The sequence below is a fragment of the Leuresthes tenuis genome, unplaced genomic scaffold (genome assembly GCF_036924035.1).
Source record: "Leuresthes tenuis unplaced genomic scaffold, fLeuTen1.0.hap1 SCAF_6, whole genome shotgun sequence".
Classification (NCBI taxonomy): Eukaryota; Metazoa; Chordata; class Actinopteri; order Atheriniformes; family Atherinopsidae; genus Leuresthes; species Leuresthes tenuis.
Genome location: NW_027325360.1, coordinates 25,990,462 through 26,005,113, shown reverse-complemented (window position 1 = coordinate 26,005,113; position 14,652 = coordinate 25,990,462). Strand labels below are relative to the sequence as shown.

Here is a 14,652-nt window from a genome sequence, read left to right as displayed (position 1 = left end):
TGCGTTCGAGGTTCGTGACAAAAATAGAAAACTTGTCATATGAGTAACAGAAAAATGTATTCTAAAAAAGAGAAACCTGCTATTCTTGTCTTCATTACTATATAGTAAATACAGGAGTGCGGTTCTGTCCAACCCATGTCCACATCTTTCATTTCTAATTATACAGTCATATTGTATTTTGCTAATACGCTAAAAACGTGTAATGCTGCTGCGTTGATTGGCTGAGTGCTCACCAATAGATTGCGAGTAGACCTGATAGCAAGGCGCGGTGATTGGTCCGCTGACTCATCAGTCATCTAAACGCCGGTGTTAGAAGGCGGAGCATCTTATGACTCGCCGCTGCGCTTCTCCTCAAGATGGTGGGGCTGCCATTGAGACCGTATGGCAGCACGTCGAGAATAAGATAATTTAGGAAGCTGGTTAGGTCCCCACGAGGAGACACCTGTGTTATATTTATCAGTGAGTACTTCCATGATCCAACAATGCGCTGTTTTCTTGTTTCATGACCTTTTCTGCATCCATGGGTTGTTACTGGTTAGCATGTTAGCATTGAAGCTAGCGTTATCAGAGGCCCACTGTGCATCTGCGGATTGAATAGATGATCGTTCTCCATTTTATACAGCGATGATTGTGCGTTTTGTTTGGAGGTCTATTAACGTTTATTATCATTTCAACTTAGAATTCCCATTGCTCCATAACAGTATTGTCACTAGCAATTGTAAGAGTTAAAGAGTTGAATGGTTTGGCATCTGTCCTCACTGGTCCTTTTTTTCCCTAGCTCCCAGAAGATCGCAGTGGAGGATGATCAGTGGCTCTATTCCATAAGCTGAATGCATTGTGATTTCCAATAATTGAGACAGTGATTCTGAAAGCTGTCTACATTAATGAAAAGAGCAATGTAGTCAGCTTAGCATATTCACCTCTGGTACGTGGTCAATACAGTGATGAGCTTCTGCATGTATTCTGAGTTGAGATATTCTTAAGTAGGAAATCAAAAGATTTTAACGTAATTCTCAGTTTATATAGGTTTTAGCTTTTAAATAAGAGAAAATGGAGATAGACGATGTTCTACCCCCTCTCCCTTTGGAGCCACCTGATGATTTTGGCCTAGACCAGGGAAGAGCACCTCCACCACCTCCCCTGCAAACGTCCAGTGACGCAGAGGTAATGGACGTTAGCTCTGGTGGTGATGGATACACATACACCCCAGGGGACGGGGAAGACGAGACGCAGCAGCCCGTCAGTAAGGGCTCACTAACTTTTTGTAGCCACCTTTCAGATGAGCCCAATTCCAACCCACCTTGCCCCAGAACAGCTCGCCACGCTCCCCCGGTCACCAAGTTTCTGCCAGACCTCAAGCTGCTCAGAGATGTTAAGATCAGTGTGAGCTTCATGGAAAGCAGCAGCAGTAGCAAGGACAGGAGGGTATTGTACACAGGTGAGGGGCAGGAGGCAGTAAGTGATGATGGCGTAGGCAGTCTAAATGGTGAACTGCATGACATAACAAGTATGCAACAGGTAGCTGAAGGTAGCTCTGGAGAAGGCAACACAACAGGTGGGAAGTCAGAGGAAACTGTGGTAGACCTGGAAAATAAGGTAGAGTTTGCTGTCCTGGATGAGTTGGATGAATTCTACGAGAACTTCTTGGATCAGGATGGTGGAGATCACGGCGGCTTTAAATCTGAAGTCATTGTTCAGCAGGAGCAAGCGGATGACGAGGCTGTGACTTACTCCTATGAGGTACGCATGTTCTTACATCTGCAGCATCCCTTGCCACCATCAGCTACACACCCAGATGTTTTTAAACCAGAATTTTAAGGCTAATGCAGCCCCCCCACTGTAGCTCTAACCAAACGGGGCAGTATGATGCCTCTTTAGCCTCCTTGTTATTTCAGTAAGAACTCTGTGTGCAGTACTAAACAAAATAATGCCACCCCTGGAATTTTTCTCTTTTTCCCTTTATTTTTTAAGAGTGCTGCTGTCGGTGGAAAAGCCGATTTATTGTGGCTGTGCAAGTTCCAAATGTTACATAAAAAAATACATGGTTTGTGCACTTGCTCTGATGCTCAAACCAGGTTGACATGAATAAGGAAAATGAAGTTCTGTGTAAATACAGCTAAGACACTATAATAGGTAATGAGAAAAAAGTAGCCAATAAAACTGCTCTTAATTAGATTCTCTGTTTGATGTTTGATTACTTGAATCTTTTCTGAATCCGCTGCCCCTGAAAAGTAAAACCAGGTTCAGTTGTTCCTTTAAGAAGCAGAAATGTAAATGTTTTTGCTTTGCTTATATAAATTTTTTTTGTGACTGAAAATGAGCAGTGTGAAGCTGGAAGAGGTTAGTGCCATTTTCAATTTCTCTCAATTAATGCACTTTCCTTTCAAATGAAAGTATTCGTTCAGAGTCAAAGTTGCATAAAATGTGTCCTTTAGTTTGTAGTAGTAGCAGTTCTGTCATTTCTTTTTTAAAATGTTAAAATAATTTTTGTTTTGTTTTATTTATTTAATGCCTCTGAGAGGAAGTGACCATTTATCCTGTAATTACAGTGTTTCCTGTACTACTTGCTAATTTTATTGTATCACAATAGTTCAAATTGCCTCTCAGAGAAAACATTGAATTTAAACCACCCACCCGTCACTGTGTGCTGGTGTTAACGACTGACTCTTCCAGGAGGAGTTTGACAATGATGTTGACGCTCTGCTGGAGGAGGGCATGCCGGTCCCAAAGAAGATGCGCCCCGCAGAGGACAAATATGGTGGGGACAGTGATCATCAGTCAGATGGTGAAGGGGGTGTTCAGCCCATGATGACCAAAATTAAGACTGTCCTGAAGAGTGAGTGCTGAATTTGTATGTCTTCTTTTTTTTTAGGGCAGAGAGAACAGTTACTCTGGGCAAGAATATAACATGGCTCAACAAATATGGCCCCTGTCGCAGATGCTTTCCATATATTGATCAGTAACTGAACGTCGTATCATTTCTGAACGAGGGCACTGGTGCTTTTCAGTAACTTTCTGCAATGCAAGTCTGACTAGTTTGGGCGTCTTAAAATTCCTGCATCACTTTCATCACAAGTTTGAACTGTATTGGTCTCGCTTCAGTGCACACAACAGAAGTGGATGACTTTGGATGCTGATCAGCTTGTCAAAGGAATCTGAACGATTGCATTATGAACTATATCAATAACCCCGCTGTCCAGTTTTCTTGGCTCATGGTTTTAATTTGAAAAATGAGATGCAGCTCTGATTTTCTTTTTTCTTCCTCCCCCACAACATCTGTGCCAAATGAACAAAAAAATGATTTATAAGCATTTCACGTGAAGATTCTGCTCTTTGTCTGACCACTTTCATTTGTTCCCATTTACCACCCTTTTTATTTTTTAAAGCAATTCAACATGCTTCTTAGCCTTAAATGAGTTTTATTGCTAAAAACAAACAAACATGAGATGGCACTAAGTCACGAAGGACTTACTTTTGGGTAGAGGAGTAAATTTTTATATGTCCTGTCATGTTTTTCCTAAATTGATCAGAAATTACAGTGTTGCTGTGGTGCAGGTAAAGCTTTGCAAGTATAACACTGATTGTTCAACAAGCGTAAATGTATCGAACTGGTATGCTGTGATGTGAGAAAACTCTGTGAAGACTTTAGTGACATACCTCGGTTTCTGTGCTGTCCAACTTTAAGTGTATTGTGGCTTTTTCTATCACTTTAACAGGCTTGTTTAAATGGAGCTGTGACACTAACGTGAATTGCTTTAGGGGCTAATACACTGACTCTGTCGAGATATTACGTTAGGGTCCGTGCAGCCAATATTTTATGATGGTCATATGGACATGTCCACGTGTGATTTGGTCTGTGAGATAATTTAAAAAAATATGCTACTTGCAATCCATTTTAGAACCTTAAATCGTATATAACCAAAGTAACTCTTTAGTATTACCAGTAGTGTTTCCCTATTCTAAGAATGTAGAAATAATCCAATTTTTCACATTATTGTGCCAGGTCGGGGGCGTCCACCTACTGAGCCTCTACCTGACGGATGGATCATGACATTCCATAACTCAGGCATTCCAGTCTACCTGCACAGAGAGACCAGAGTGGTTACCTGGTCCAGACCCTACTTCCTCGGAACCGGCAGTATTAGGGTGAGACGCAACAAGTTTTGTGTCTGAACCACGCCGGTGAATAAGCGACTAGAATTCTGTTGCAGTGTCTGTAACATTGCTGAGTGTCTTTCTGTGGCAGCTCTCTGCATGGAACAGCTGGTCACACATTTTGCTTTAGTTTGCAACTTGATGAGTCGTTTAAGTGGATAACAGCAGTCATCTGCTTCAAAAACCATGCACTGTAGTCTATATAACAATTTCTATAACAATGTTACACATAAATGGTGAATAGAGGGAAAGAAAAGCTCAAGCATTTTGTCTAAGTTGCTGTGGGATTACACTGGACATGTGCCTCCTGTCAGATGACATTGTACAGGTGTAAAGGCCTCACTACTTGTGTGAAACTCTGCAAATATCATCAAGTGTTTTGGTGAAAATCAAGTTCCACATGCTCCAGTTCTTGGTGTTTCTTTTCATACAGAAACACGACCCACCAACCAGCAGCATCCCTTGCCTACACTACAAGAAAATTAAGGAACAGGAGGAAAAGGAGCTGAACGGGGAAGTAACTTCTAATGCAGAGGAGTCTCCTGTGAAGCTCGGCGAGGAGGGCATTGATGAAGGAAGAGCAGGCATGTCGGCTGAAGAGAAGGAGGTTACCCCTGCTGCCGGTGTCGCTGAAGGTGGCCAAGATGGAGAGCGTGCCACCGATAACAGCCTGCAGATTAAAGAGCCGCAGCCGTTTGACACTGCTCAAGGAGCCTTGGGACAGGTCAAGGCCAAAGTGGAGGTGTGCAAGGACGAATCCATAGGTGAGGGCCTTTTAGAGGACAGGTGATCTTTAAGCTCTTTCTATCCCTGCTATAAATCGCTCCGCTCAACTTCTCCAAACTTTCTTGCAGAACTTGAAGAATTTCGTCTGTACCTGGAAAAATGCTTCGACTTTGAACAAGTCACTGTCAAGAAGTTTCGCACCTGGGCTGAGCGAAGACAGTTCAACAGAGACATGAAGAGGAAGCAGGCAGAGTCGGAGAGACCTATCCTGCCTGCCAACCAGAAACTCATCACACTGTCAGTCCAAGATGCTCCGACCAAGAAAGGTGACCAAGAAAAAGGATCCGAACTAAGAATGTCAAACAATACACACCTCAGTGTTACATATGCAGTGCTGCTATGATCCTAAACTTATTCTGTTAAAAGTGTTGTCTGTTGTGTGATGAAATGTTTCTGTTTTAACAGAATTTGTCATCAATCCTAATGGAAAGTCTGAAGTTTGCATTTTGCATGAATACATGCAGCGTGTCCTGAAGGTTCGACCTGTTTACAACTTTTTTGATTGTGGTAAGTTCTTCTTTTCTGTCTGAATGTAATAGCAGCATTTCAAGGCAGCCCATAACGGCACGTGCAGCGGCGGGCCGGGAGACCTCGTTATCGTGGGGCAGTCCCGTTGTCTGTTTTTTAACTCCATATGTTGGTCAGTCGATTTTTATTAATAATGAGCTCTGTAGTGACTGATTAGTGAGACAAACTGAGGTGTGCTGTTCTTTGCTGGGAGTGAGTGATGTTAGGCATGAAAGCTGAGACCGTTTCTGTATTTTCACTTAAATAAGATGAATATTCAGCCCCAGCCTTGTTGTAAAGCTAGCTTTAAATGTGTTGGTCCACACCAAATCAAGCTGATGAGTTTAAGCTTTGCAAGATATTTGCATCTAACTGTATTTCTGTACCTCGCAGAGAACTCAAGTGAACCCTTTGGAGCCTCAGTCATTATAGATGGAGTCACTTACGGCACAGGAACAGCGAGCAGTAAGAAGCTTGCCAAGAATAAAGCTGGTAATCCGTCTCATTTACTGTACTTTACAGTGCATTGTTCTGGGTGTTTGTCACTGTGTAATATTCTGTCCTCTGAGCTGTGTATTAGCTCAGGAATTCTGACATTGTGGGTTTGAAAGTCTTCTGATAAATAAAAAACATTCTTTGTCAGCTTGTCTCGGACCTGATGTTCACTAATTAATCTGCTGACTTTTACACCGTGTTAGATGTGACGGGGTTGCACGTATCTTATTTATGAGGGAATGAATCGGCCAGATAAATGGCTGACAGATGCAAAATGTTGATTGGTCGTATGATTCCCACAACGGTGGTATTTTCATACAGTGAGTTAAAATTCCTGCATGTGGTTTATGTCTGGTACGTGCAGTAAGTACTTGTACTGTTACACTTTGCGCTGTGTTGCCAGTTCTTACCTCATTGATAATGTGTTGTGAACCGCAGCTCGAGCCACACTGGAAATCCTCATCCCTGACTTTGTGAAGCAGACCTCGGAGGAGAAACCTGTCGAGGGCGACGAACTGGAGGTGCGTTTGTTTTATGACACCACCTGGAGTCTTCTTTCCTTTTAGCTATGGAATAGGTTTGTGCGAAAGCTGGAAGGATTCTTCTGAAGATGAATGCAAATGACACAACAGTTGTAACGTTCATTTTACTCTTCTCCACAGTATTTTAATCATATCAATATAGAAGACTCAAGAGTATATGAGCTGACCAACAAAGCAGGACTACTTTCGCCATATCAGATTCTTCATGAGTGCCTTAAAAGGTAAAGTAGATTAGTATTTGATTTGAAAGATGTTGTTTTCTAGAGGTCACTCTGGGCATGTGTACAGTAATTTGGCACGAAGACTTTTTAAGTACGTTTGAGTGAGATGGTGGAGCCCATCCCCATTGACAATGCCAAAAGTGTTGGAGCTGCTGGTTGGAGCTGCTGGTTGGAGCTGCTGGTTGGCCACTTGTGACGTCATCTTAATCAGCTGTTACTGCACAGGTGACCAGGAGCCCCGATGTGTTAGTTTTTGGATATTTATTTAAAACAAATGTTTGCTCTTTGTTGCAGAAACCATGGGATGGGGGACACCAGCATTAAATTTGAGGTGATCCCAGGGAAAAACCAGAAGAGTGAATATGTGATGACATGTGGGAAGCATACAGTGCGCGGCTGGTGTAAGTTTCTTCCCACTAGTTGTGAAGCTAACTGCTTTGTTCATTGACATGAGGCTGTCAGTGACAGGTTTTGTGCATTTGTCATTCATCTTTGTCACTAGGTAAGAACAAGAGGGTTGGCAAACAGCTAGCATCTCAGAAGATCTTGCAGATGCTTCACCCCCATGTTAAAAACTGGGGCTCACTGCTGCGCATGTATGGCAGAGAGAGTAATAAGATGGTCAAAAAGGTGAGTACCCTCAGTAACACCAGCTGCATTACATATCTCAGGCTCAGAGTAATTGTATTAAGCATACAAATGCTTTAACCTTTTACATTTTAGTATAAGTGCTGATAGTCGTGTTAATTCAAGTCCATCCATCCATTTGTCCCGTAGCCTACAAACTGCAGAGTTCTGTCACAGTCAGCACATTTACATTTCCAGTTGAGTTGAGCCAGTTTGAACTGGCCATTTAACTGGACCACTGTCCGTGTCCCGCTATACATGCAAGGGAGCGTAATCAAGTTGTTGCCCCAGTTATGACCAACTATAGCTTGCGATATCGCTGCTTTCAGCTTATCAGTATCAGGCTTCTTCCAGTTGAGCTATTCCAGACCAAAAGAACAGACCGATTTAGCTGGCAGCAAATCGGCACCGCGTTGAATAGTGAATAGATCAGCTTTACAAGTCTCGTAAGCGCTGTACGCTTTGCTGTTTTTTACAAAAAGATTCACATTAATTTCTTGTAATTACTGTAATTGTGTTGTTTTCGGTTCATTTTGCACACCGGCATCTTCTGTTATTTCCAGGTCAAGGCCCAGGATGGGAACTGTAGAGCACACGCAACAGTGCCGAGACTAGTTTCACTCTAGTTCAATCTTTGAGCTTTGATTTTGGTCAGACTTACTTTCAAAGTCTGGTTTTTAACTGGTGAATGACGGTTTCTGTTTCTTGTAAACACACTGAGGCTTTAAGCCCAATTCTTATCCTTATTTAGCACTTTAAATACACTGTTTACTCTTCATTGTTCCTGCCTCTGAAGTTCCCTGGAAAGTTACAGCATTAACATTTGTTCATGAGCTGCTTGGTCTGATGCCATGTTGGAAGGTGTGCTTCACATGCCCTTTGTGTGTTCTTTTGTGTGCACCCAAGATAAACAAAATGATCTTTTTCAGGAGAATTCAGACAAGAGTGTGATTGAGCTCCAGCAGTATGCCAAAAAGAACAAGCCAAATCTTCACATCTTGAACAAACTGCAAGAAGAAATGAAGAAACTGGCAACTCACAGGGTAAGAACTCCTTTTGCCACCAGTCCCTAACTGGCTAATATTCTTTTTCTAGAGAAAAATTGAGCTGCCTCTGAAAACACATTCATATTCCGGATTTCTGTTTCAGGAAGAAACAAGGAAAAAACCCAAGATGACCATAATGGAGTCAGCCCAGCCAGGGAGCGAGCCGCTCTGCACTGTTGACGTTTAAGTCTCAGAATCACTGACGAACCGCAGCACTGAAAGCCAGTCACTGTCGAAACAACAGAGCACCCCCCATCGATAAATTAACGCAACACTAAGATCCAATAGTAACGCAGTGATGAGGCCGGTAGAGCTGCTTGCTTCTTTGAGTTGCGCTTTATCGGTTGAGCAAGTAGATGTAAGGGTAGGACTTCACGCACTTCCGGACCCCAGAGACGATACGTTCTACCTCTATACATGCATCCTTGCCATGGCACCTAAACAAAAATCCACCAGGATCCAGAGAGATGAACAGGACTTGATAGAATACGAACCACATCAGAATGAAAATGCATGCTTCCTCAGCCACAAAAACACGTTGGGTTTTCTTTTTGAAGTGTTTTTTCCACAGTCGCCATCTTTTAGTACCAGCACTTGTTAGTTTGTGCTTGAAGTATTTGAAAGGGACTACTATTGCTTATATTTATGCCATTCGTTTAATTGGGAAACAGAATTCCTTGTTTGTTGGGTATTTTAGTGGTAGTTGTTCTGAATATTTTGGACGATAAATACAAATGTACCATTTGTTTTTTCTTCAGCCTAAGAAAGGCACGTTGCTGTCTTGGTTTGCATGACGAAAACATGCGTTGTGAAAATATCTCTATTCAGAACTATTGTTATGCACTCACGCCCTGTCGGATGTTTTTGTCGAGCAACGACGCCGTTGGTACAGAAATAACTGCTTGTGGGATATTTGGGTGGATTTCTTTTTGTAGGGGGGGGGGGGGGGGGGGGGGGGGGGGGGGTATTTCTTTTCTTTTCTTTTCTTTTCTTTTCTTTTCTTTGATGGCTCAAGAAGCTGATGTCCTCTCCATGCCGACACTGCTGTAAACCCCAGTATAGAGTCAGAGTACTGTAATATGTTCAAGAAATGTTTTGTTACCGCTTTTAGTTTTCACTTACTTTTTAACCTATACTAACTAAACTATAGTAAAGAAATAAATGAAGTTGGCTACATGTTGCCTTAGTTAATCCATTTCATGAAGGGCTCAATCTCTAATACATTGGACCTAAATGAAGAAAAGAAAAAACAGCCTTCAGCAGGAAGTGGAAAGACCAAGCCCTATTTACTTTATAAAGCATATAATGTCAAGGCAACTCTTGTTTTTAATGGTCTGCCAAATGTTACACATAGGGAAATAGGCTTACAGCATGTGCAGATTTTTAAGAGTCGTCTTAATGGATTGTGTATTTTGTGTGTTCGCCACCATCATGACAGTTGATCCGACTGTCTCACCACAAGTAGAAAACACTTTACAAACTGCAGCCTTGTAAAAGCTGATGAAACCGTGTATACCAAAGCTTACATACAGTCTTATGCATTTTCTAGAATTCATAATGTCGCTGCAAGCTGTCGAGTAAAACCAGAAATGGGTCGAGAACATGAGAAACGGCACAAACGCACCAGTTGCTGGAGTAAAGCAGAAACTAGTGTGTGTTCTTTCAAATATTTGGCCTGTACTTTTATACAAATCATCTAAGGAAGCATCAGTTTAAACAAGGCTCTTGTGACAGTGTAGATTGCTTTAAGAATGTGCTTTCCGCTCTGTACATGTCTTGTATCGTCAAGTTCGTGCTGGTGTGAGAGGAAAAATATTGCTTTCGTGTTGTACAAATAAATTGTTTGAAATGTTGCTGCGTAGTAATGTATTGCAACCTGAGCTCTACGACTTCAGTGCTATTTGTTATGCAAAATAAAATGTCTTGACTAATGACTGCTTTGCTTTATTCTGTCACAGAACAGTGAAACTGTTATTTTGATTGAAGCTCTTTATTCTGTTGGGGCCATTTGTGTTGCAACAGACTTGGAAATGAGGTTGTTAAACTAAAACAAGAAAAGCGACAAGTGAAATTATGAGGACTTATTAACTGACCTTTTTATACACAACCTTGTAAAAGGGAAAAAAATAAATCCGTTTTCAAAGGCTCTTTGAAGTACTGAGTACATGACAAAAGAAAACCTGTGCTGTCCACAATGTTATACAAGCCCTGTCTCAGATTGAGCCATTTGTTCCTGGTCATCATCAGGTCTGCTGCTGCTGGGAATCGTAGTCCACTCTCTCCAGCAGCAGAAGCATTTCAACATGCATCGTCTGAGGGAACAGATCCACAGCCAAGGCTCGCACCGGACGGAATGGGGCTCCATGGACTCTGTTGGATGGAGCTCTACACAGACTGAAAACAAACAAAATGTTTTACCATGACAGAGCTATTCTGTCGTTTTTCTGTATTAGCATCAAATACAGCTACAAAAGTACCAAATGAATGATTCTCACTCTATGAAGTTGGTCATGGCGGCCTTGGCATTGCACGCCACATAAACAAGCCTCTTAAGATGCTCCGCTCTCCTGATGGCAAGGATCACCTTGGAGTCTGTTTTAATAGAGAAAGTGGCTTTTAACGCAACCCGTCTGAAAAATGGAAGTGCATTTCGCATCACAGCCATGTACTCACGTAGGCCTGCTCTCGGTGGATCCACGATGGCGGTGACGTTGGGGGACACGAGCGCATTGAGGATGTTAGGGAACACGTCTTCAGCTTTTCCACAGTGAAACTCCACATTACTTAAACCTGTGCAATCAAATAAAAACAAAACAGTTCCAGTCCATCCCCTCAGTACCATGTTCACATTGTATTAAAGTTTTATAATAGTGTTTTTTATGCTCTCGGCATGTGTTGAATGTGTTTAGTGCAGCTATGTGATGTTATCTGGCCTCCTACCGTTAAGCTTTGCGTTAACTTTGGCGTCCTCTATGGCTTCCTGGCACAGTTCAATCCCAATGACCTTTTTTACTCGCTAAACACGAGTTAAAGAAAAAGTCACAATGAACAACTGCCAGAAACTTTGATCCATAATATGTAAACTTGTGCTGAATATGATCCTTCCTGCATGTTTAATTTGATCATGGCATTAAAACATCAAACATTACTTTAGCCAGTGAGATGCCGATGGTTCCTGTCCCACAGCACACATCCAGCACCGTGCTGTCCTGATCCAGCTGGGCCCATTCCCCAACAGCAGAGTACAACACCTCTGCAGCGCCTGTATTCACCTGGCAGGTAACACACATCACAATTAGTGTGGAGAGTGTTGAATGGAAGCTCAACTGCTTTCTTAAGAGCTAGAAAACACAACTGCCATGATCTGAATCATATTCTGCATCAGTGTCTTTAAATGCAACACAAACTGCCTCATGAGTCATTAACAATATCCACAACAGACCCAGTGGAGATGCTGACTGGTTGGTTGGCTTGGAAATAGTTTCTAGTGCGCTGGTGTTTGAATCTGCTCACGTAGAGGACGCACAGTTGTAGAAAACCTCGGAGTTAAATCCAGCTACTCCTCTTGCTTACCTGAAAGAAGGAGTGAGGAGATATCCTGAACTTCAGGCCGAGAAGTTCCTCATGAATGCAGCTCTCTCCAGCCACCAGCTCACAGGGCAGATCCTCTGGGTTCGGAGAGGTCCTTCATGGTTAAAAACACAAGTCTGACTCAATTATCCTTATGACCATCACTCTTTAAATTCTGAGCGTGATGTTAATGTTTCTTCACCTCTGACCCTCTCTGACAAAGTAAAGAGCGGTCACGCCGCTCTCTTTCCCCTCTCCTTCTGTGAAGTACCTCCTCATGGAGCTTTTTAGAGCGTTGAGCTCCTCCTCTTCAAGTTTCTGAGAGCCATCAAACAGGTAAAGGACATCAAACGGTAAAAATAAATTCTAACCATGTGGGATACTATTCCAGGAGATGTAGTTAACCTTCACGTCTCATCACCTGTGGGTTGAAGAAAACGATAGCCATGGCTTGTTTGGTCCTTGTCGTGCGTACAGTCAGCTGCTTCCAGTGGCCCTCGTATGTCTCAGGACTGTACACTGAGTATTGTGTTGTCCTGTTTGGAGATAGATGGTGAGAATGAGCTTAAAAAGAAATGACTACTGTAGTCTTCTGGGTTGACACATCCTGTGAAATCAGACTGAATTCCACCTGGAAAGGAAATCTAACTTTTGGAAATTGATGCAATGAAAGACACCCCAAAGAAAGGCTTTGCTGTCGATTATCATGACCATGTAATAATACCTGATGAACTTCTGAAATTCGCCAACTACCCTCTTGGCTTCGGTCGAGACGTGGCAAGTCTCCGCAGGCCCCACCACAGCGCAGGAACCTCCTTTATATTTCCCCAGGCGGAAACCGATGGTCTTGTCCTCACCGTCGGCACCCACTGAGATGAGGAACTCACACTTGTTTCTGTATTCCGTCTGCCGTGATCCAGCAACAGTGTCAGAGAGATTAGACTCCAAAGCATTTGCCATTCTCCCTCTAGAGATAAATTAAGTAATGGATTGACATTCTAATAAAAGGGTATAGATAAAAACCTGCAAGGGAGACGGACGAATAGCTTCCAGAGGGCAGCACATTTTGTTGTATTTCCCTTTCTGTGCAAACAGCCATGGCAGCATTGCTTTGTTAGTGCTGCCAATCTCTCTGAAAGGAAACATTATGGTCAAACTGCGTGAATTAAACTTGATGTGAACACAAAAGTCCGGCTCACCACCTACTTGGCCAGCCTCTGCAGAACTCCCACCACCTCCTGCTCCTTCCTCCGTAGCTGCTCTTCATAAGGCACATTCCACAGAGGAGTCACCACGTTGGCTATCTGAACGCTGAGCGGCTGCTCCTCATCCTCCCCCTCCGTTCGCTTGGATGCTGGCTCACCTGCTGCACCCTCCCCCTCGCCCTGCTTCCTCTTCCTCAGGATGGGATCCGCTTTGGGCTTGGCCAGCCTGACGCTCAGCACCTGGCCCTTCCACTGCATGCCGTGCACCATCTTCATGGCCTTGTCGCGCTCCTCCTCGTTCTTAAAAGTGACAAAAGCAAACGTCTGCTTGCCAAACAGCTTGATTTTGTGCGGGCTGAGGCCGTGTTTGGCCAGGAACTTCTTCAGGTCGTTGAAGCCGATGAATTTGGGCAGATTCCTGATCTCCACTTTGTAGATTTCAGAGGTGAAGAGGTCGTTTTTGATGTAGCGGTACATGGCGGGGTCAGAGGTTGTGTCGCCTTCAGCTTGAACACCAGAGTTGACAACATCATTTTTGGAGTCTTGGTCATCAGGTTTCCCTTCCTTTGAGGGTGTTGCATCAGCATCAGCGGCTGGACAGCCACTAACATCTGCCATCCTTCTGCTGGCGGTTAAAACACAAATCAGTACAAAAAAAGAGACAATTCTGCCGTTTAAACAACGTTCTGATGTATTAACTGGAAGGCTTTGGCTCTTAAAGACGACAATATTTAATAGTACGTAAAGTTTTGCATGTAACGGTGAAGACAAGAAAACGGTTACATTTTGAAACTGTCAACATAAGTGATTTTAAGAACTTACTCTTAGCAGTTCACACTTCTCTGGATCAATGTCAAGAGTGTCCACATTCACTGAAAGTGTTTCCCACGCAACTTACCTTATACCATCTAATACAAGTTATATTTATTGCTAAACTGAGCAGGGCGCCGCCATATTGATTTAACCACGTGCAGAGTGAACTCTGAACTTCTTTAAAGTGGTAGTCGTCTTTTTTTCCCCGAGAAAGCCAATGTACGGGTTAATGAGCGGGTTTATCGGATGCTTATGCCAGTAATGTAATAGTCTAACGAGAACGTTACAAAATTACACTAGAAAGTTGACCCAAATATACATTTCAAATGAGCCAAAACAGAATCAAACTAATAAAGAAATGTACGACCAAAATGAGACACAAAATCACCACGACGAGAGACAAAACAGCCACATAGAGGATAACAGAAACGCACCGTGTCCAAACTTTGAGACAAAACAACTTCAATCGAATTAATTTTACCACCATACACATGTTAGTATATCAAATTTGACAAATACAAAATGTCAAGGACACAAACAAAGCTAAAATAGTTGCTGCAAAATAAATGATTACACAAAAAGGCCAAGTTCAAACACAAAACCATTGTTCAAGATTCAAAGTGACTATTAAACCAAAATGAGACAAAAAAAAGTGTGAGACAAGATGAACACGGATGCAAAATGA

General features: G+C 42.6%; 2 protein-coding genes across 2 annotated transcripts; one reads left to right on the top strand and one right to left on the bottom strand.

Annotated features, from left to right (window-relative positions):
- Positions 1–324: 324 nt before the first annotated feature.
- Positions 325–10,313, top strand: dgcr8 (DGCR8 microprocessor complex subunit). The gene is made up of 14 exons (XM_072388477.1): positions 325–459; positions 779–1,740; positions 2,674–2,836; positions 4,004–4,146; positions 4,589–4,919; positions 5,010–5,207; positions 5,347–5,448; positions 5,842–5,940; positions 6,382–6,464; positions 6,606–6,706; positions 7,001–7,107; positions 7,209–7,336; positions 8,263–8,376; positions 8,483–10,313. Exons 2-14 carry the CDS (start codon positions 1,051–1,053, stop codon positions 8,564–8,566), a joined length of 2,343 nt encoding a protein of 780 aa, XP_072244578.1. The 5' UTR covers positions 325–459; positions 779–1,050; the 3' UTR covers positions 8,567–10,313.
- trmt2a (tRNA methyltransferase 2 homolog A) lies at positions 10,156–14,113 on the bottom strand. The gene is made up of 12 exons (XM_072388478.1): positions 13,977–14,113; positions 13,156–13,779; positions 12,973–13,081; positions 12,674–12,855; positions 12,371–12,485; positions 12,152–12,267; positions 11,953–12,064; positions 11,529–11,651; positions 11,320–11,395; positions 11,053–11,169; positions 10,875–10,971; positions 10,156–10,773 (listed from the first exon to the last, which is right to left on the bottom strand). Exons 2-12 carry the CDS (start codon positions 13,770–13,772, stop codon positions 10,623–10,625), a joined length of 1,815 nt encoding a protein of 604 aa, XP_072244579.1. The 5' UTR covers positions 13,773–13,779; positions 13,977–14,113; the 3' UTR covers positions 10,156–10,622.
- Positions 14,114–14,652: the final 539 nt, after the last annotated feature.